We start from the raw sequence: 20,355 nt of genomic DNA on the forward strand, positions 1-20,355 counted from the left end.
GATTGGAACACAGCCCTGCATCCCCGCCATCCATCCCCGGGCATCATTTGAAAGCTTGTTCTATTGCCAACATGATTAGCTTTCACAAGGCAATTCAGAGAAGCAGATAGTCATTTTGGTGCATATAGAAAGTACTCATGAGTGCATTCAGGTGCAAGGTCCGCAGCAGATTTTCTTCCCAATACGTCAAACATACACATCTCATTCTGTTCAGGACAACCCAGGGTATAACGCCATGTCATCTTGTAACTGTACATCAAACATAGTGATCATAAACGTTGACACTGTATATTTAATGAGTTTTATTATATGGACTCACGGGTGTTTGGCTTGCTTGTATGACATTTAAAGCTGTATTTATTATAATCCTCAACGTCTCGTCTTTATAAATACATAGAGTCCTCTTAATTTACAGCATATTTCTCTCACTCAGACAACCAAAACATTTGCAAAAGTTGCCCAATTAGCAGGAGGCATGGGGGCAACTTCTTGTCGCGCGTGGTGCTCATGTAACAGTATAACTTTAGACCGTCCCCTCGCCCCGACACGGGCGCGAACCAGGGACCCTCTGCACACATCAACAACTGACACCCACGAAGCGTCGTTACCCATCGCTCCACAAAAGCCGCGGCCCTTGCAGAGCAAGGGGAAACACTACTTCTAGGTTTCAGAGCAAGTGACGTAACTGATTGAAATGCTATTAGCGCGTACCCGCTAACTAGCTAGCCATTTCACATCCGTTACACTGATGTTCAGAACGTCTGTCAGTCAAAACCCATGCAGTGCTTTGATGTCATGTATAGCATATTACTGTACAGCCACTGTGTTTCAATTTAGGCACCTGACCAAATCTGCCATTTTCAACCCGTATACGGGTACGAGGGTAATGGGTTAACCTAACCTGAACCATAAGCTTAACGCCTAAACTTAACCCCTTGCCTAAAATAGCCTTTTTCCTTGTGAGGACCGGCAAAATGTCCCCACTTGTCAAGATGTTCCTTGTTTTACTATCCTAGTGAGGACTTCTGGTCCCCTCAAGCATAGTAAAACCAAAAATACACACACACACACACACACACACACACACACACACACACACACACACAGTGGTGCGCCATCCCACATGTCTAGTAAGCCTAAATAATATAAATGGCATATTATACCGGACTGATTACTCCTTATGAATAAGGATAACAATATGAGTCATATTAGGAGTGTTTCCTAACCTAACCAGGAAGCTCTTAGGACCCTAGTTTTCTTACGCCGCATACAGGTTTCCACTGCATTACAGCATGTCGATTATAGAGGAGTAAACCGAAGGTATGACTCCTTCCATCTTGGTCCTGAGCCAGATCTCTAGCCATGCTGTAAATACATACGCGAGTACTTAGTGCGGGTCGGGATCGATCCCTTGATAAAAATGCACAAGGTGTCTGTAGGATGCGGCAGTCATCTTAATGATCCTCCTCCTCCTTTTCCGCGAGTGATTGATGGGACAGCTGTTTGGAAGGAGCCGCTCTCTCTCTCTCTCTCTCTCTCTCTCTCTCTCTCTCTCTCTGAGTGTGTGTGCGGATGTGTATACATGCATTCCCTCTATATGTGTGCGCGGGTGTGTGTGTGTCGTCTACTCTGTGTTTTGACTTTTCTCCGAGTGCAATTAGAGCAGACAAGGCCCCTCAAACAGCATTAGCATACAGCTTTGTTATCCTCATGTGTCGTTAGCATTGAGGCTCCTTGGACCCCATGCCCGTCCCTATTCATATCTATGGGCTGATGAGCTCTCCCTCCACTACGCTGACACAGGCCAGTCCTGCTGCCAATGGGTATGTTGTATGTGATATAGGTGGGGTGGACATTCAGATATATGGCTACAGGAGTTGATTAGTGGAAAGCATGTATTAACACAGGAATTGGATGAATAGACCTGTGGAACCAAGGAAAGAGGGGAGGGGTGGGTGAAGGAAAGTTTTGTGCTTGCGTTCATGGTGTGTATGTGTGTTTGCCCGACCTATTGTATGTACTTTGTGGATCAGTCATATCCTTGACGTGCTGGCCCAGACCTACAAATCTACGCGGTGAGCCCCATCCCAGAGAACCAGGACGTGCTGCAGAGAGACGGCGTGCCTGACAACATCAAGAGCATCTATAAGGTCAACCACATCTGGAGGTTCAGATACGACAGGCCGTTTCACAAGGGCACCAAGGACAAGGAGAACGAGTTCAAGGTGGGGTGGGGGGGGGACTCTCCTCTGTGCCTTTCTGTTTCTCTCTCTCTCTTTTACCTTTCTGCCTCGCTCGTCTCGTCATCTTATCTCACCTTTCTGGACTTGTTAGTGTCCTCCTTTGATGTTTACCCCACACCCCTCTCCTTACTCACTTTCCCTCCCTCCCTCTCGTCCTCCCCCTCACCACTCTCTTGTCTATTGAGTGGTTGTGTGGGTGGCTCATGGTCTTCCTCTCTGTATACAGGTGTGTTCAGGTGTTGTTTAATTCATAGTCCTACTAATTAGACTCTGGGGCTAGGAGAGGCTGAGACATGGAGCTCAGTCTAAATATCGTCTCTCCAGACTCCACCCACCCACGCTCACTCAATCTCCATTCGTTAACCTAATTTTGTCAGGTTTATGAATTGGATATCATCATCATATCATATCATCCCGAGGGTTAGGTTTCCCAGCTGTCTTTTTTGGGGTCTAGTTAGTACTTGAGAGAAACTGTTCAGGCCAAGTAGATTTGACATTTAATATGGAAATATTAAGTAGCATGAATCAGTTCTGTGTTGATATGGTCTCGTAAAATGATGGGCAGAAAATGCCATTTGGTTTCTAAACCCCTTGTGGATGAAAGGAAAGGTATTACTGGAATATATAAGAATCTCATGTTTTAATTTGTTTAATTCAGTGACATTGCGTCATTTGTAGATCGGTGTAGACTGCTGCTATGAGAACTCTGTATCCATGAGTATGTGTACTACTTGGACATTATATGAACCGGTGCCTACACATCATATATTGACAGGAGAGAAAAGCAATGTTCTGTGCTACATCGGATGTGTGGGTGAATGTGTTTGCAGAGTGCCAGCATTAACATGAAGTGTGTGTGTGCCTGCCTGCACATGGCCGTGTGTGTGTGTGTGTGTGTGTGTGTGTGTGTGTGTGTGTGTGTTGTGTTGTGTGTTGTGTGTGTTTTCAGAGCTTGTGGGTGGAGAGGACTACACTAACCCTGGTCCAGAGCCTGCCAGGAATCTCCAGATGGTTCGAGGTGGAGAAGAGAGAACTGGTGAGTCTCTTACACTCCTCCAATAACCTCGTCATATAACCCCATTCACAACACACTGCTCGATGCTGACCCTGCTATGTTCTAACTTTGCAGAGAGCCCGACCGAGCTCCCTGAGTGTAGACCTATATTAAAGGGGAATGTCATCTCCAGCACCACCCCAACATCTACATCTGTGAAAATTGTGCATTTCTATGTTTTGTAGTAAAAAATAAATGGGAAGATAAGTGTTTCCAATGGTTGTGAAATGTCCCTTTAAGAGAAGGGTGAAATGTCCCTTTAAGAGAAGGGTGAATGTCCCTTTAAGAGAAGGGTGAAAGTTATTCATAATTATAATGTTACTCTGTAGCTTCTGACGGATCAAGCTGCAGACGGAAGGCTGTGTGTTAGAGAGATGGTGTTTGTTTTAGGGATGCACGATATGTCAGTGAACATATCGGAATCGGCCAATATTTGCTAAAGATGCCGTCATCGGTATCGGCCGATGTCTAGTTTAACACCCGATGTGCAAAATCGATGTCAAAGCTGACGTGCATACCTATTTAACGAAGGTACATGACGTAATGACGCCACGTGAAATGTTGCGCTTTACGTGCAACACAGCATTCCTAAATTGGCCCACAATGTCTGCTGTGTGGATCGAGCAGTCAACAAGTCATTTGAAAGAGTAAGAACATTTCAGCGAGACAACTCAAAGGTGAAATCCAGTAAAGCCAAGATAATGGAATTCATTGCCCTTGACAATCAACGGTTCTCTGTCGTGGGTGATGTTGGCTTTCGCCGACTGGCCGAGCACCGGTTAACACTACCAAGAGCACTATTTTTACGATGTTGCCCTACCGGAATTACACGGTAATAGTGTCACTGCTATTAGCTTCACGACATACATACTATGGAACGCCGTTTGGGTCTTTGCGTGTCAAAAAAGATACAGTAGCACTGTGAAAGCTGTACAAAAAAGTCAGCAAACGCCGGCCATGAACGATGTGTTTACAATACCGCGTTGGTAATAAGGCATCATTTGTTCCACCGCAACTTCTGGGGTAGCTAAATTTAGCTTGGTACCTAGCTAGCACCAATACAACCAGTTGGTAATAAGGCATCATTTGTTCCACCGCAACTTCTGGGGTAGCTAAATTTAGCTTGGTACCTAGCTAGCACCAATAAAACCAGCCTGAAAACAATGACCAGTAAAAACTGCAGTCATTTTCATTATTCTTAGCAATGATTTAGGAATCCTTGTGAGTAATTATAAGCTAGGTTGCCACTTGTTGTTCGCCTATTGAAATTGAACTTCAGTTCATGAAAATAAATAGCTAGCCAGCTACTTAACACTGTTGCCCAAAGCTAACGTTATAAGCAGCCAGCTAGCTTCATCTGGCTAGTGAGGCTCCACCGGACCGGGTTATGTGTTGTGAAGCTAGCCACAATAAGGATTAGGCACAATAGTGGAAATTGCGTTTTGCCTTCAAAATAAAAGTATTGCCCTATGGGACTCGCAATCACGGCCGGATGTGATACAACCTGGATTCGAACCAGGGACTGCAGTGACGCCTCTTGCACTGAGATGCAGTGCCTTAGACCGCTGCGTCCGTGTGTGTGTGTGTTAACTATTTAACTGTACTAGAATGCTTAAAAGGCTGCTAAAATTTTAAATATTGGTTATCGGTATCATCTTTTTTGTCAAGGAAAATACTGGATAACAGTATCATCCAAAAATGTCATATGCACCTGCATCACTATTTTGTTTTTGTGTGTGTGTTGAGAGTGTGTGTGTGTGAGACAAATACCTTGTGTTTATGTGGCCTGCCTCATTTTGTGTGTCTTGTCTCTACTTATACATATTCTGTTTGTGTGTATGTGTGTGTGCATGTGTTTTGTGTGTGTTGTATCTCTACATAGAGGTATGCATATGTCTGTATATATACTAATACCTTATCACCCTGTGTTTTCCTCCTCTAGGTGGAAGTGAGCCCATTGGAGAATGCCATCGAGGTGATTGAGAACAAGAACCTGCAGTTGCGGACGCTGATCGCCCAGTGCCAGAGCAGGCAGATGCAGAACATCAACCCCCTCACCATGTGCCTCAACGGGGTCATCGACGCCGCCGTCAACGGGGGGCTCGCACGCTACCAAGAGGTCAGAGGGCAATGATGGTGTGACTGGCTTACATCGGTCACTCAATATTGTGTGGAGACATTGTCTGGGCTTGCTAGATCTAGAATGTCAGTACAGTCTGTCTTATGTGATTGTTTAAAAAGTGCACAGACAGTAATACAGACAGTAATACAGACACGGACAGGGACAGACGGAGAAGGACACAGACAGATGGGGACAGATGGAGACAGAGACAGACGGAGACAGCATGAGACAGACGGAGACAGCATGAGACAGACGGACAGAGACAGACAGAGACAGACAGCAACAGACAGAGACAGACAGACAGAGACAGACAGCAACAGACAGACAGAGACAGACATACAGCAACAGACATACAACAACAGAAATACAGCAACTGACATACAACAACAGACAGCAACAGACAGACGGCAACATTTAGACAGACAGACAGACATACAGACAGACAGCAACAGACATATAGCAACAGGCAGACAGACAGTGACAGACAGTGACAGACAGTGACAGACAGATACAGACAGCGACAGACAGATATACAGACAGACATACAGACAGACATACAGACAGACATACAGACAGACAGCAACAGACATATAGCAACAGGCAGACAGACAGTGACAGACAGTGACAGACAGATACAGACAGCAACAGGCAGTAACAGACAGACTGCAACCGACATACAGCCATCGACAGACAGACAGCGACAGACAGATAGCAACAGGCTTAAATACAGCGACAGACAGATAGCAACAGACTTACATACAGCGATAGACAGGCAGATAGGCAGATGCAGACGGAGAGACAGACGGAGACGGAGAGGCAGACGGAAACAGACAGACCTACAGACTGACAGACAGACACATAGTGACACACAGCGACACAGAGCGACAGGCAAAGTGAGACAGCGACAGGCAGAGAGAGACAGCGACAGGCAGAGAGAGACAGCGACAGGCAGAGAGAGACAGGCAGGAGGAGACAGCGACAGGCAGAGGAGAGACAGCGACAGGCAAGAGAGGAGACGAGACAGGCGACATGACAGCAGAGACGGACAGCGACAGGCAGAGAGAGACAGCGACAGGCAGAGAAGACAGCGACAGGCAGAGGAGAGACACGACAGGCAGAGAAGGACAGCGACAGCAGAGAGCAGAGAGAGACAGCGACAGGCAGAGAGAGACAGCAACAGGCAGAGAGAGACAGCGACAGGCAGAGAGAGACAGCGACAGGCAGACTGCGACAGACAGACTGCGACAGACAGACTGCGACAGACAGACTGCGACAGACAGACTGCGACAGACAGACTGCGACAGACAGACAGCGACAGACAGACAGACATAGACTAAGAAGGAGTTCCTTCAGACACATTCAAGGGAATATAAAATCACACATTACTTTGAAATATATACTTAAAAATACATACAGTAGTTAAAAGTCCTGAATCTCTGTACTCTGTAAATTAAGTGTTAAATGAACCCTTTCTTTTCTTTCCAAATCCATAACGGAGTGCCATAGCGTCCGAGCTATAATCCCTCCTTTTCAAGGAGACCTCCGGCGTCAGCCAGCTAACTGTGTGTACTGTACAGGGGCTCTCGGTTGCGTAGCAACGTCACATTTTCACTACAGCTAGCCGCGTTTGAGTTTGCAGCGAGGCCTAAGGGCGCCAAGTTAGCAGGGGTCTGCTCTCGTCATGACCGCCACTGCCCCTCACCTCTGTTGAACTGGCGGTGGAGATGATGAGATGAAGCCAGAGATGAGGAGGTAACAGGGAAATGAGTTTGACCTGGGAGAGAATAGCTGAGCTAGCTACGGTTGTGTTTGCGCAACGCCCACCTGTTGCTGCTTGAAGGGCATTATCTGCCAGAGCTTTGATCCAATAGGCTCATTGTATGAAGGATGTGATGATATACAATGCTGCTGAATGTATAGACTACATGATGTGACTGTTTAGATCCAGTAGGTTTCATGTATATATCACGATGTTCAATGCATACATTTTATAAACATATTACTCATTTCAAGTGTGTACCATTCAGGGATATAATGGTGATCTATACTATCCATAAAGGCAATGAGAACGTCATACATGCACATTTTGTATGCCTAATTCTCCATGATATTAATAATGCATGGAGTTGGCTTGAGGAATATTGCACACAATACAGCATAAATCAGTTCCTTTATTAGGATAACGCAATTGACTTTTATGCCAATTTGTTCAGCCATAAATGAAGCAGATATCAGCATTCATATTTCGATTTATTGCTTGTGGTTATAGTTCCAGCCCTGAAGGAGAATCCAGCCTGATTTAATATCTATTTATTGCCAGCATTTCATCTTTAATTGAGGTTTTATAATGATTCACAATGTCACTTGACACTTGGAGTTTCTCCTCCAATCTCAAGTCCAACCAGCACCAGAGAAAATAATAATTTGATGCAAATATTGGTTATTTTTCCACCCTCGGCTATGGATTTCAGACAGTTTTATTCATACAGCCGCAATATGATTCACTAAGACGGAATAAGTCCCTTTTTCTGTGGCTTTGGACTATTTCACACCAGTTATTTCGGTCAAAGCGACCGTGGCGTTCACAGCTTCACAGCAGGGGTCGTAAAGCTGTGTTTTGTGTCGGGGGATAACGATCGGGAGATGAGCCTGCTACTGTAGCCTAGCTAGCGCTGTTACAATGGTCACATGGTGGTAATTGTGTGTGTTATTGTTTAGCTAGCGTCATGGTAGAGGTTGCCTCTCACGCTCAGATGGTAGACACAGATAGGACCATGCCTGTTTGGGAGGGGGTTTTGACGTAAGCGGTGAGCTCCTCTCCCCTTTTGAGTCCCCCCTCCCTCCCTCTCTCCCATATCTCTCTCTGTCTCTTTGGAGATAGCCTGCCACAAAGTCCTTGTGAGGGAGACCAAACCCTGGTTTCTCCTTTGTGGCGACTCTTCCCCCATTGCTCTCTTTCCACTGAAGATTTTAAAAGAGATTTTGAGTTGTTGCTGTTCATTTTCTGATGTGTTTTTATTGTGATGCAGATTAAAAAGCCTTGACTCTAATCTGCACTCATCTCAAGGGTTGCAAATATCAACATCGGGGAATATGCAACAGACGCACTCATAATTATGCAAAGCATGTTTACATTATGAATATTATTTCTTCATTTTTGCCTTTTGCCCCCAAAAATACGTATAGAGAGAGAGACAGACCGATAGATAGACAGACATACATACATGGTGGAAACATGGTGACACAATGAAGTAAAATGACGAAATCAAACAAATTCAAAACATGCAATGAATTGTGTTCATGCAGGCGTTCTTTGTGAAGGACTACATCGTGAATCACCCGGAGGACGGGGAGAAGATCGGACGACTAAGGGAACTCATGTTCGAACAGGTCAGTTCCCGACGTTGGAAAACGCTAGCCCTACTTTACAAGGAGAACTGCTTAGCTTTTGTGAGGATTAACGTTTAACGTTAATTAACGTTAGCTAACAACGTTAACAGATTAACGTTAGCTAACAAAATGCACCGTCTCCGACTCTCTCCTCCAGGCTCACATCCTGGAGTTTGGCCTGGCCGTCCACGAGAAGTTTGTTCCTCAGGACATGAGACCTCTACACAAGAAGCTGGTGGACCAGTTTCATGTGATGAAGTCTAGTCTGGGGATCCAGGTTAGTGAAGGCCACTCTACAGGAGCACCAATCTCTAATCCTCAAATGGACCTTCATCAAGCCTGCGTTAGTGCCGCCATAACTCATGCTAGCCTAAACAATAGGCTAATCACAGGTTTCCCCTCCCTCTTCTCTTTCTCTCTCTCCCCCTCCGTTTGCCCTTCTCTCTAATCCCCACCCCAGGAGTTTCCAGCGTATGTGCGCGCTAGCCCCGTGCACTTTACCAACGGCAGCCCGCGTAGTTCATGCAGGAACTCAGTCCCCAACATCATCAGCCCAGATGGCGCTCGCGTGGTGGCCAGACGCAGGTGAGAAACACTGTCCTCGTCTCGCTTTATCTCTTTTGCCCCTCTTCCTCTCTCTTTTCACTCCCTTCCTCATACTGTTTTCTTTCCTCTCCATCTTCACTTCTCTTTTCCCTTTCTGTCTGTACATCCTCTACTCCCCCCCCCCCTCTCTATCTCACTTCCTGGTATGGCACCATATGGGCGTAGGTGGGCAGACTGGCACCTGCTGTGAGCTTTCTGTGTGTGTGCTCAGTGACCCTGATATTCTCTACCTGTGACATCCTACCTCCATCCTACCTCTTCACGAGCGTAATGAGGCATAGACATACACAGCCCAGAGTGAAATACACACACACACACACACACACACACACACACACACACACACACACACACACACACACACACATACACGTGCAAGCACACACGCACGCACACCCAACCTCAATCTGTCACTGACATTTCTCTCGTTGAATTTTTACTGTCCTCTTAAATCGACAGCTTGCTAATTTAAAACAGTTACTTGTGATTTAAGGAGAGATTATTTGGCTGTGATTTTCTTCTGAAACCCAAATATTGTGCCTTTTTATCAGAATGATATGGTATTATGTCAGATGAATGCTCAACCACATTCTGAAAGTAACTGATCTTATTTTCTCTCTCTCTTTCTCTATTTATTTCTCTCTCTTTCTCTCTCTCTTTCTCTCTCTATTAATTTCTCTCTCTTTCTCTCTCTCTTTCTCTCTCTATTTATTTCTCTCTCTTTCTCTCTCTATTTCTCTCTCTCAATGTGTGTGTTATGTTTGTGATCAGTCCCCTCACTTACCCGGCTGTCAACCGATACTCGTCGTCATCGCTGTCATCTCAGGCCTCCAACGAAGTGAGCAACATCACAGGGCAGTCGGAGAGCTCTGATGAAGTCTTCAACATGCAGGTACAATTCCAATTGGATTTACCCGCAACCTCCCTTTTTCAGAGTGAATCCCTTTTTTTTTGTGTGTTCGCAAAAGCTCACGTGAGAAAGTCACTGATCTGAACTAGATTTGGATAATTCCACTCCCCCACACGATCCTGGCTGTCTATAATTCTTAACTTGTCAGTGATGTTGTTGATGTAGTTGTTTGTCCCTGCAGCCCAGTCCATCTACCTCAAGCCTCAGCTCCAATCATTCTGCCTCTCCCAACGTGACCAGTTCTGCTCCGTCCAGCGCCAGAGGTAAGACTAGCAGAGAGGAGAAATAGAGTGTGAGGGGGAAGGGGGGGTGAACCCAATGAGGAACAAAAATAAAAATCTATCACCTATTGGAAAGACTCCACAATAACCCAAAACACACTTGAATGCTTTTTGGCCTTCAACACAGTGCTTGGTAGCAAACTATCTGACCACCGTGACGGAGAAAAACACAGGCTATTTACAGACTCAATGAACACAACCTGGCCATAGAGGCCGGCCGTCACAGGCGGATCTGGCTACCCAGAGAGGACAGGCTGTGCACACTCTGCCCTCAAAGAGAGGTCGAGACAGAGCTGCATTTCCTTTTCCACTGCGAGGACTTTGCAGACATACAGGCAATTTTCTTCTGCAAAAAGGAAAACAAATATGACTTTGAAAGAAAAAACATTGGGAGAAAATAACCTCTCTAGAAAGAGAGAGAGAGAGAGAAAGAGAGAGAAAAAAACTGCTATATCATATATATATACAGTGGGGAGAACAAGTATTTGATACACTGCCGATTTTGCAGGTTTTCCTACTTACAAAGCATGTAGAAGTTGTATTTTTTAATCATAGGTACACTTAACTGTGGAGAACGGAATTAAAAAATAAAATCACAGAAAATCGAATTGTGTGATTTATAAATAATTAATTTGCATTTTATTGCATGACATTAAGTATTTGATACATAAGAAAGCAGAACTTAATATTTGGAATAGAAACTTTGTTTTGGCAATTACAGAGCATACGTTTCCTGTAGTTCTTGACCATGTTTGCACACACTGCAGCAGGGATTTTGGCCACTCTCCATTAAATGACCTTCCCCAGATCCTTCAGGTTTCGGGGCTGTCGCTGGGCAATACGGACTTTCAGCTCCCTCCAAAGATTTTCTATTGGGTTCAGGTCTGGGAGACGGCTAGACCACTCAGGACCTTGAGATGCTTCTTAGGAGCCACTCCTTAGTGTGCCCTGGCTGTGTGTTTCGTTCGTTGTCATGCTGGAAGACCCAGCCACGACCATCTTCAATGCTCTTACTGAGGGAAGGAGGTTGTTGGCCAAGATTGGCGATAACATGGCCATCCATTCTCTCCTAATACGCGTGCATTCGTTTGACCTTTGCAGAAAAGCATCCAAAGAATGTGTTTCCACCTCATGCTTCACGTTGGGATGGGTTTCTGGGTTGTACTCATATCTTCTTCCTAACGGCGAGTGGAGTTTAGAAAAGTCTATTTTTGTTCATCAGACAACGACATTACTTCTTATCCTCTTCTTTGGGATCATCCAGATGGTCATTGGAAACTTCGAACGGGCCTGAATGCGCTGGCTTGAGCAGGGGGATCTTGCATCGCTGAGCAGGATTTTAATCCATGATGGCGTAGTGTGTTTACTAATGGTTTTCTTTGAGACTGTGGATTCAGCCTTCTTCAGTATTGACCAGAGCCTCTGCTGTGTAGTTCTGGGCTTGATCTCACCTTCCATGATCATTGATGCCAGAGGTGAGATTTGCATGGAGCTCCAGACCGAGGGTGATGACGTCATTTGAACTTCTTCATTTCTAATATATTGGCCGCAACAGTTGTTGCCTTCTCACCAAGCTGCTTGCATGTTCCTGTAGCCATCCAATTGTGGAGTACATACATTTTATACCGATGTCTTACACAGCTCTATCTGGTAGGCATTGTGGAGAGGTTGGAGTCTGTTTGATTGAGTGTGTGGACAGGTGTCTTTATACAGGTAACGAGTTCAAAATACCCAGGTGCAGTTAATACACGGTAATGAGTGAGACAGGAGGGCTTCTCAAGAAAAATAAAGGTTCTGTGAAGAGCAGGAATTCTTAGCTGGTTAGGTATCAATACATATAGATAGTCATGATAAAAATGCAAATTAATTACTTAAAAAACCTTATACAATGTGATTTATCTGGATTTTTGTTTTAGATTTGCGTCTCTCAGTTGAAGTGACCATGATAAATTACAGACCTCTACATGCTTTGTAAGTAGGAAAACCTGCAAAATCGGCAGTGTATCAAATACTTGTTCTCCCCACTGTATATATATATACCATATCTGAAATAGTATCAGTAATTGCACTGGGAACAATCTGTATTCAGACCAAAATACTTCACTGAAACCCGAAAACGGCGTCCTACTGGAGGACATCAAGAAATCACTGGATGAGGGAAACGTGGTCGGAGCAGTCTTCCGTGACATGAAAAAGTTCTTTGACATAGTTAATCACAGTGTACTGATCTCCAAACTCCACAAGTTACATTTCTCAGACAAAGCCATACGTTGGTTTGGTTCATACCCCAAATTACGCCACCACAATATATGACATTTGCTTTGTGAATGTAATTGTGATAATGTATTGATATGTGATTCAATGTCCTTTTAATTGATTATGCATGCTTTCCTTTCCTTTCGTTTTCCATAAAAGCCATTCTAGGGACGGTTGTTGAAAATGGGCGTGAGATAGAAACACCCATAGGACGATTGTTCAATGTGTCACTGTGTTTCCACTTGTCCCTATCCAAATAAACCAAACAACAAAATAGATGAAAATAGACAGAAAGAAATAGCACGAAGGAGAGAAATAAAATGATTACCATCTTGTTGTTATGTCGTTAGATTGGTAAAAAAACAAAGTATTGTATGATTGAAAAATGTATGCATGAATGCATAGATGGGAGAAAGACAGAGAGATGAAATGGGGATACACAACAAATCTTGAGAGGGTGCATTGTTGATTACGCCTGTGAATCACAGAGAATGTTCCTGAGCCCTATAGGACGCTTGCTACCACAGCCAGCCAGGCTAGGGGGTTCTCTAGAGGATTGTGACTATCTAATCGCTCCTCCAGCTTCTTATCTCCCCTCGCTCAGACACTCTCACGTGTTTCTGCCTGACGCCGATCATAAACATAAGAATATATGGAGACATTTCTGGATGCCTATGCACTCCCCTTGGCAGCGCCTGTGCAACCAGAAGGACACCCTATAAAGCCACTGTCGGGACCATGAAGTGTTTCGAGAAGTACAGCAAACTGAACTGCCTGTAAGATGGCCATCTCATTCCCATATGATGTCCATTTTAAAGCTAATTGCCATATAATGTGTAATGGAAAAGGATCTATGGGCAGCCAGTGATGCGCTGTAATCATTACTGCCTGTAATGTGTTTGTGTGTATCTGTGCACACGTGTGCATGCGTCGTCTGTGTACACATTATCCCTGGAATGAGTGTCTGGCGCCACCACAATCTGACAGCCAGCCCAGCAGGACAGGTCTTTTATGTGCTGAGGTTAGTGAGATGGAAACAGCCAGGGTGGAGCATGTGGAACAGGGAGCTGTTGGTTGTTGGTTGTTGACGATGGTTGTTGACTGCCAGCTTCTATGCTTGTTTATTTGTGTGTCTCGCTCGTCTAACAAGACCACCTTTTTGCACTTGTGTTTTTTGTGTACGCAATTTTTTTACCCCCTTTTCCCCCCCCCCCCCCCCCTCTTCCTCTCTCTGTCTCTCTCTCTGTCTCTCTCTCGCCAATAAAAGAAATAACACAACGCCTCTCCCCTATCTGATCTAGTTAACCTAGTTAAAGCATATGTGTGTTGTGACTTCATCCTACTGCTACGATTGGATAGAGCGAGGCTGTAACTCACCTCCTTTTCACATCTCCTTGCGTCTCTCTCCGTCGCTCATATCACTTAGAGCTGTTTACTGATACTATGAGAACGAGCTCAATGGCGATGTCATTTGCTACCAAGCCATAAATGTGTATAATATCTAACAAGGAGAGTGAGGGTAGGAAAAAATATGAAACGATGATGCATGTTCTGTCTGACTCAAGTCTGCCCATTAGGCATTTTAAAACACTTCCTTCCTTTAAAACACTTCCTATTACGACAATCGTCTAATCCAACTATTAACTGACAGTTTACGGATACGATTATCACTGGTCAAATTAGCACACCAGTAAATAACTAACGTTACACCGCAAGTCAGATGGCTCGTTGCAGAAAATGGTACATGTTCAAAATGATAACCAGCTAACGTTAGCTAGCTACATTGGCTATTAGCAAAGATTACGGATATACTGACAAGATACATGTCACTCCGCCCTTACAATCGTTGTCCACAAAGCGGCACGGTGGGCTGTAACTCCTGCCTATCCTTTCTTTGGATTGGTGGATACATCTCATTATTGTCATCTTCTTTTGAATATTCGATGAGGGTTGATGACAACCACGTGTATTCAATGGAGAGAGATGCTATGCTACTAGCCTTAAAGTTGCCAGGATGTCACGTGTCCTACTTATATCAGTACACTCGTAACAACTTAAGCATTACGGAACATCTATTAGATCAAATAAACATTACGTAGCAAATAAGCCATACATTTTTTGGTTGACCAGATTCCACACTTGACCTCCATACAAAAGCTTCCTTGCTTGGTGGGCAAAACATTGAATAAAATGCTACCAGCTGGAGGGAGGGAGATATTCCGCCGAGTTGAGCCTCACTCTTCCTCTCTGCCATTAGCTCCTATCTGATATCTTTGCACCATGTTTATCTAGCCAGCTAACTAGCATAGTAGCTAATATAGCTAGCTAGCTAACACCACAGATGAAAGGGTTAGTTATTGTAATCTTTGCTTTGCCTTGATGACAGCTTTGCACACTCTTGGCATTCTCTCAACCAGCTTCATGAGGTAGTCACCTGGAATGCATTTCAATTAACAGGTGTCCCTTGTTAAAAGTTAATTTGTGGAATTTATTTCCTTCTTAATGCGTTTGAGACAATTATTTGTGTTGTGAGAATAGGGCTACAGAAGATAGCCCTATTTGGTAAAATACCAAGTCCATATTATGTCAAGAACAGCTAAAATAAGCAAAGAGAAACAATCATTACTTTAAGACATGAAGTTCAGTCAATGCGGAAAATGTCAAGAACTTTGAAAGTTTCTTCAAGTGCTGTCGCAAAAACCATCAAGTGCTATGAAGAAATTTGCTCTCATGAGGACCGCCACAGGAAAGGAAGACCCAGAGTTGCCTCTGCTGCAGAGGATAAGTTCATTAGAGTTAACTGAACCTCAGATTGCAGCCCAAATAAATTCTTCGCAGAGTTCAAGTAACAGACACATCTCAACGTCAACTGTTCAGAGGAAACTATGTGAATCAGGCCTTCATGGTCAAATTGCTGCAAAGAAACCACTACTAAAGTACACCAATAATAAGAAGAGACCTGCTTGGGCCAAGAAACATGAGCAATGGACATCGTCTGTGATTTATTGAGAATTCAAGGCACACTTAATCAGCATGGCTACCACAGCATTCTGCAGCGATACACTATCCCACCTGGTTTGCGCTTAGAGGGACTATCATTTGTTTTTCAACAGGACAATGACACAACACACCTCCAGGCTGTATAAGGGCTATTTAGCCAAGAAGGAGAGTGATGAAGTGTTGCATCAGATGACATGGCCTACACAATCACCTGATCTCAACCCAATTGAGATGGTTCATGATGAGTTGAACCGCAGAGTGAAGGAAAAGCAGCCAACAAGTGCTCAGCATGTGGGAACTCCTTCAAGACTGTTGGAAAAGCATTGCAGGTGAAGCTGGTTAAGAGAATTCCAAGAGTGTGCAAAGCTGTCATCAAGGCAAAGGGTGGCTACTTTGAAGAATCTCAAATCTAAAATATATTTTGATTTGTTTAACACTTTTTTGGTTACTACATGATTCCATAGTTTTGATGTCTTCGCTATTATTCTACAATGTAAAAAATAGTAAAAATTAAGAAAAACCCTTGAATGAGTAGGTGTGTCCAAACCTTTGACTGGTACTGTATGTATGCGTGTAAGACTGTAATGTCTTTGTTAATGTTTTTAAATGTATGTACATTTTAAAGTATTTTTCGTTATGTGTTGGACCCCAGGAAGACTAGCTGTCACCAATAAAATCTACATCTAAATCTCTCCTCTCTCTTCACCTCTCCCTCCAGGTTCTCCCCAGCTCCAGGACAAACACAAGCATTCCAGAGAGAACTCCTGCCTCTCTTCCAGGGAGAGACCCGTCAGTGCCATCTACCCCAATCCCCTAGACCCTGCACAGGTGAACTCACATGAACAAATCAGTACTCAGACGAGTACAGTTATAATACCTTAATTAAGATCTCTGCAGTCTGAACCAAAAGAGCTCTTCAGCAAGCATGAAATGTCACTCATAGTATGGATTTCTCTAAGTTAAGACTGTAAACCTGAACTCCACATAAGTCAAAATATCTTACTCTCCTTTATGGATTTTGTTGCTTCAGTATTGTCCTGTCTTGTTTGCTTTTTCTAGAGGGCGACCCCTCATCAAATAGGTGACACCACACTACCCCGAAGTGATCCTAACCTTTCTGCACCAGACAAAGGTAAAACATGTCTCATTGTCTTGTATGTCTTCTCAGTCATTGTCTCCATCTCTCTTTCCGGTACATGAGTATATAAGCCCAAAATCATTACATCACCAAAGTATCCTTGGCTATGTGTCGTACCAAGACACTGCTAAACAGTCTCTTCTCATCCTTCAGTCAGTCAAAGAGATCATAGCTGTGGTCATCTGTCCGGACATGAGTGTAGTTGACAGACTGACCGGTATAGTTGACAGACTGACCGGTGAGAGTGTGACAGACTTTGTCTGGAGAGGAGACATCTGCTTCAATGACAGCCTCTCCCCATGAGGTCTATTCCTTCTCAGCTCCATCAGTATTCACAGTCAACAGCAGACATGCGACGAATCCCAAATGGCACCCTATTCCTTATATAGTGCCCTACTTTTGACCAAGGCCCATGGGGCTCTGGTCGAAAGTAGTGCACTTTATAGGGAATCGGGTTCCATTTGGGACACACACACACACATTAAATTGATGCTTTTTATTTATTAATATCAGAACGCGTGAAAACACGTTTATTCCCCAAGGGTTGATGGGAAATGCCTTTTCGGAAGTTTATACATATGTATAAATGCATATGTGTGTCAGTTTTCTATCCACAGATGCCTGTTTTGTATATTTTGTATGTTATATAAGCGCTTTATATTTTTACATATTCCAGTGGGGCGGCATTTCAAATCTAGTTTGGAAGGGCCCTTGTGTAATTAAAAAAAGCTCAGCTGTTTGATTGCTTTCTGTGAACTTCACTGAAGGTTAGAAAATTAACTCAGTAATTTTATAGAAAATATATAAAAATATGTGGAAAATGAATATACCTGTAAAACAAATCACGTCGATTCACAAGCCCAGTGGTGTGCCACTTTAAGGTGTCTTCACTCAGCTCAAGTGGAAATGCGCAAACCTGCTCTTTTACACCAGTTTGTGGAAGAATGAACCTAACACAGGAAGAGCACCTTCGTATTAACAGGAGAGAACAGGGAAGTGTTATTTACAGTGTGATTTCTCTCACTGCATTCTAAACAGCACAGCGAGGGTTTAGGATAAACGAAAACTTGTCAGTTGCATGATATTCAGTACATAAGAAGATTGACGTGTGGGTGATTGTTAATAATAATCATTCATCATTTGTATTTGTCCTATTTCACACATATGTAAGTGTGTATTAATTGGAAAGGTGTTTTTTGCATATCACACCCCCTCTGAGACACCCCCTCTGAGACACCCCCTCTGAGACACCCTCTCTGAGACACCCCCTCTGAGACACCCTCTCTGAGACACCCTCGGAGAGCGGAGTCACACCCAAGGTCTGCCATTCAACGGCGATCGTGGAGAAATTAGGATGAAGTGCCTTGCTCAAGGGCACATTCATAGATTTTTCACCTTGTCGGCTCGGGAATTCAAAACTAGCGACCTTTCGGGTTACTGGCCCAACGCTCTTAACTGCTAGGCTATCTGCCACCCCCACAAATTTAAAGGTGCAGTCTGTCAAATCTCCACCCGACCATGCTTTATATTTAGGCTAAGAAGATCTTGAAATGTAGTAACTCTGTCATAAATCATCAGTTACAACAACAGACACGAATCCCTACCTCTGTAATCAAATGTCCTGTTATTCACTATGATTACATTCGAATACAGATCTAGATTCTAGTCTACATCGTCTGATGTGCTGTGATATGTTGTGTCGTGTTGTAACCCAATGAGCAGTGATTGATGCATGTCTGTCTATATGTTTGTACACCAACATAGTGAGAACCACCTTCAGTAGCCGGAGTCTAGACAGTGTAAAAGAAGTCAACAACACACAGTTCTCTGACACTGTGGGAAAGTTGCTCTGTCCCCCTGTACCTCCTAGGCCACCATACTCAGGTAAACCAATCAGAACACTCGACCAATGAGGAATGGCACTAATCCTTTCCCCCATATTTTGACACCTGGTGCTTCCACCTGCTCTCTTACAAGGCTCGTTGTTACGCTGTCAACTCTCTGCTATAAACTCAGCTGCTCTCTTCTGTTCCTCCTGGTTTGCTTCTATAAATAACTTCTCCTTCACATGATGTATACATACTGTGTAATAATGGTCTGTATTCTAGCCTGGGTGCCTGTTTGTTTCTGCTCTAGCCAACTTGTTATTATCCTGCCAAAGGCAACCATCTAGCACTGTTGAGTACACACATAGTCCAGTACCCAAGCTATTTATTCCTTCTACTTATTGTAAATAATATAATTTTTTTTCTTAACTGACTTGCCTAGTTAAATAAAGGTTAAATAAAAAAAAAAATCAACTTTATTTTTTAAAATTATGAACAATAATTAACTATCTGACCAGCTTTGGTACAGGAGGAAAATCATAAAACAATCTATATGATTGACTTTGATGATGATTGCAGAAGAGTTCCTATAGACAAATGAATTGGTCAAGCTCACGTCATAAAGCCGTCTTTTATCTGAGGGGACAACCAGTCTAGAGGGCATATTTTTCCTCTGCTATACCGCCTGCTACTCTATAATCCAAACTATATATAATAACTATAACCAGTTAGACTCAACTATACTATAAGATTGTATAGATGAGCCTTCTCATACCATCTCCATCCACTTTAATCTCTATGGTGCTTCAGGGGTTCATTAAATCCCCAAACAGCAAGCCTACACACACGCAAACACACACATGCAGTGCACACATACAAACACACACACACACAGCACACACAAACATACACACACATACACAAACAGCGCACACATACACACACAAACATACACACATGCAGTGCACATAACTCCCAAACTCCCACTTTTCAAGCCCTGAGCCTGACACTTCCAGTAAACTTAGACTTATGCTATTATATTTTTTTAGTTATATATTTATTTTGTGACTCACTAGAGCTGACTTTTCCCCCTGTTGTTGCGTTGAATTGAGTGTTTTGCCCTCCAAAGAGCAGCTGTTGGATGTATAAACAGCTTAGTGCTGGCTAAGGACCCGCGGCTGTGCGATTATTTGATTCATAGATGCCCAAACCTACTGAAGTCCTCAGCTGTGGAGGACTCACTCCAGTGTCATCAAGTCGACTGGTACAAAATGGTGGCAGGAGTTAAACGTTCCCTCTTTTCTTTCTTTCTCTGTTTCTCTCTGGTTGACTGTCAACAGGCTCTTCAGCCAAGACTATGAGGTCGCAGTCCCCTCTCCCAACGTCCAGATCTCCACAAAAGGTTGGTGTTGTTGTGTGTGTGATTGCATTTGTGTCCTCTAGTGTTTTTCTGATGCTACTGATCTGAGTGTACCGTGCACTACAAATAGGGTCAGGAGGACAGCATGGGATCAGAACCCCGAGTCCTT

General features: G+C 43.8%; 1 protein-coding gene across 1 annotated transcript in view; it reads left to right on the plus strand.

Annotated features, from left to right (window-relative positions):
* Positions 1-20,355, plus strand: part of LOC111956092 (dedicator of cytokinesis protein 4-like) — a 115,011-nt gene that overhangs the window by 84,314 nt on the left and 10,342 nt on the right. The window contains 13 exon segments of the mRNA XM_070436553.1: positions 215-245; positions 2,059-2,225; positions 3,193-3,279; positions 5,240-5,416; positions 8,726-8,809; positions 8,967-9,086; positions 9,270-9,394; positions 10,187-10,307; positions 10,507-10,588; positions 16,581-16,690; positions 16,922-16,994; positions 18,765-18,884; positions 20,167-20,228. Of these exon segments, the coding sequence (XP_070292654.1) occupies positions 215-245; positions 2,059-2,225; positions 3,193-3,279; positions 5,240-5,416; positions 8,726-8,809; positions 8,967-9,086; positions 9,270-9,394; positions 10,187-10,307; positions 10,507-10,588; positions 16,581-16,690; positions 16,922-16,994; positions 18,765-18,884; positions 20,167-20,228 (1,359 nt within the window).

Source organism: Salvelinus sp. IW2-2015, linkage group LG3 (genome assembly GCF_002910315.2).
Source record: "Salvelinus sp. IW2-2015 linkage group LG3, ASM291031v2, whole genome shotgun sequence".
Classification (NCBI taxonomy): domain Eukaryota; kingdom Metazoa; phylum Chordata; class Actinopteri; order Salmoniformes; family Salmonidae; genus Salvelinus; species Salvelinus sp. IW2-2015.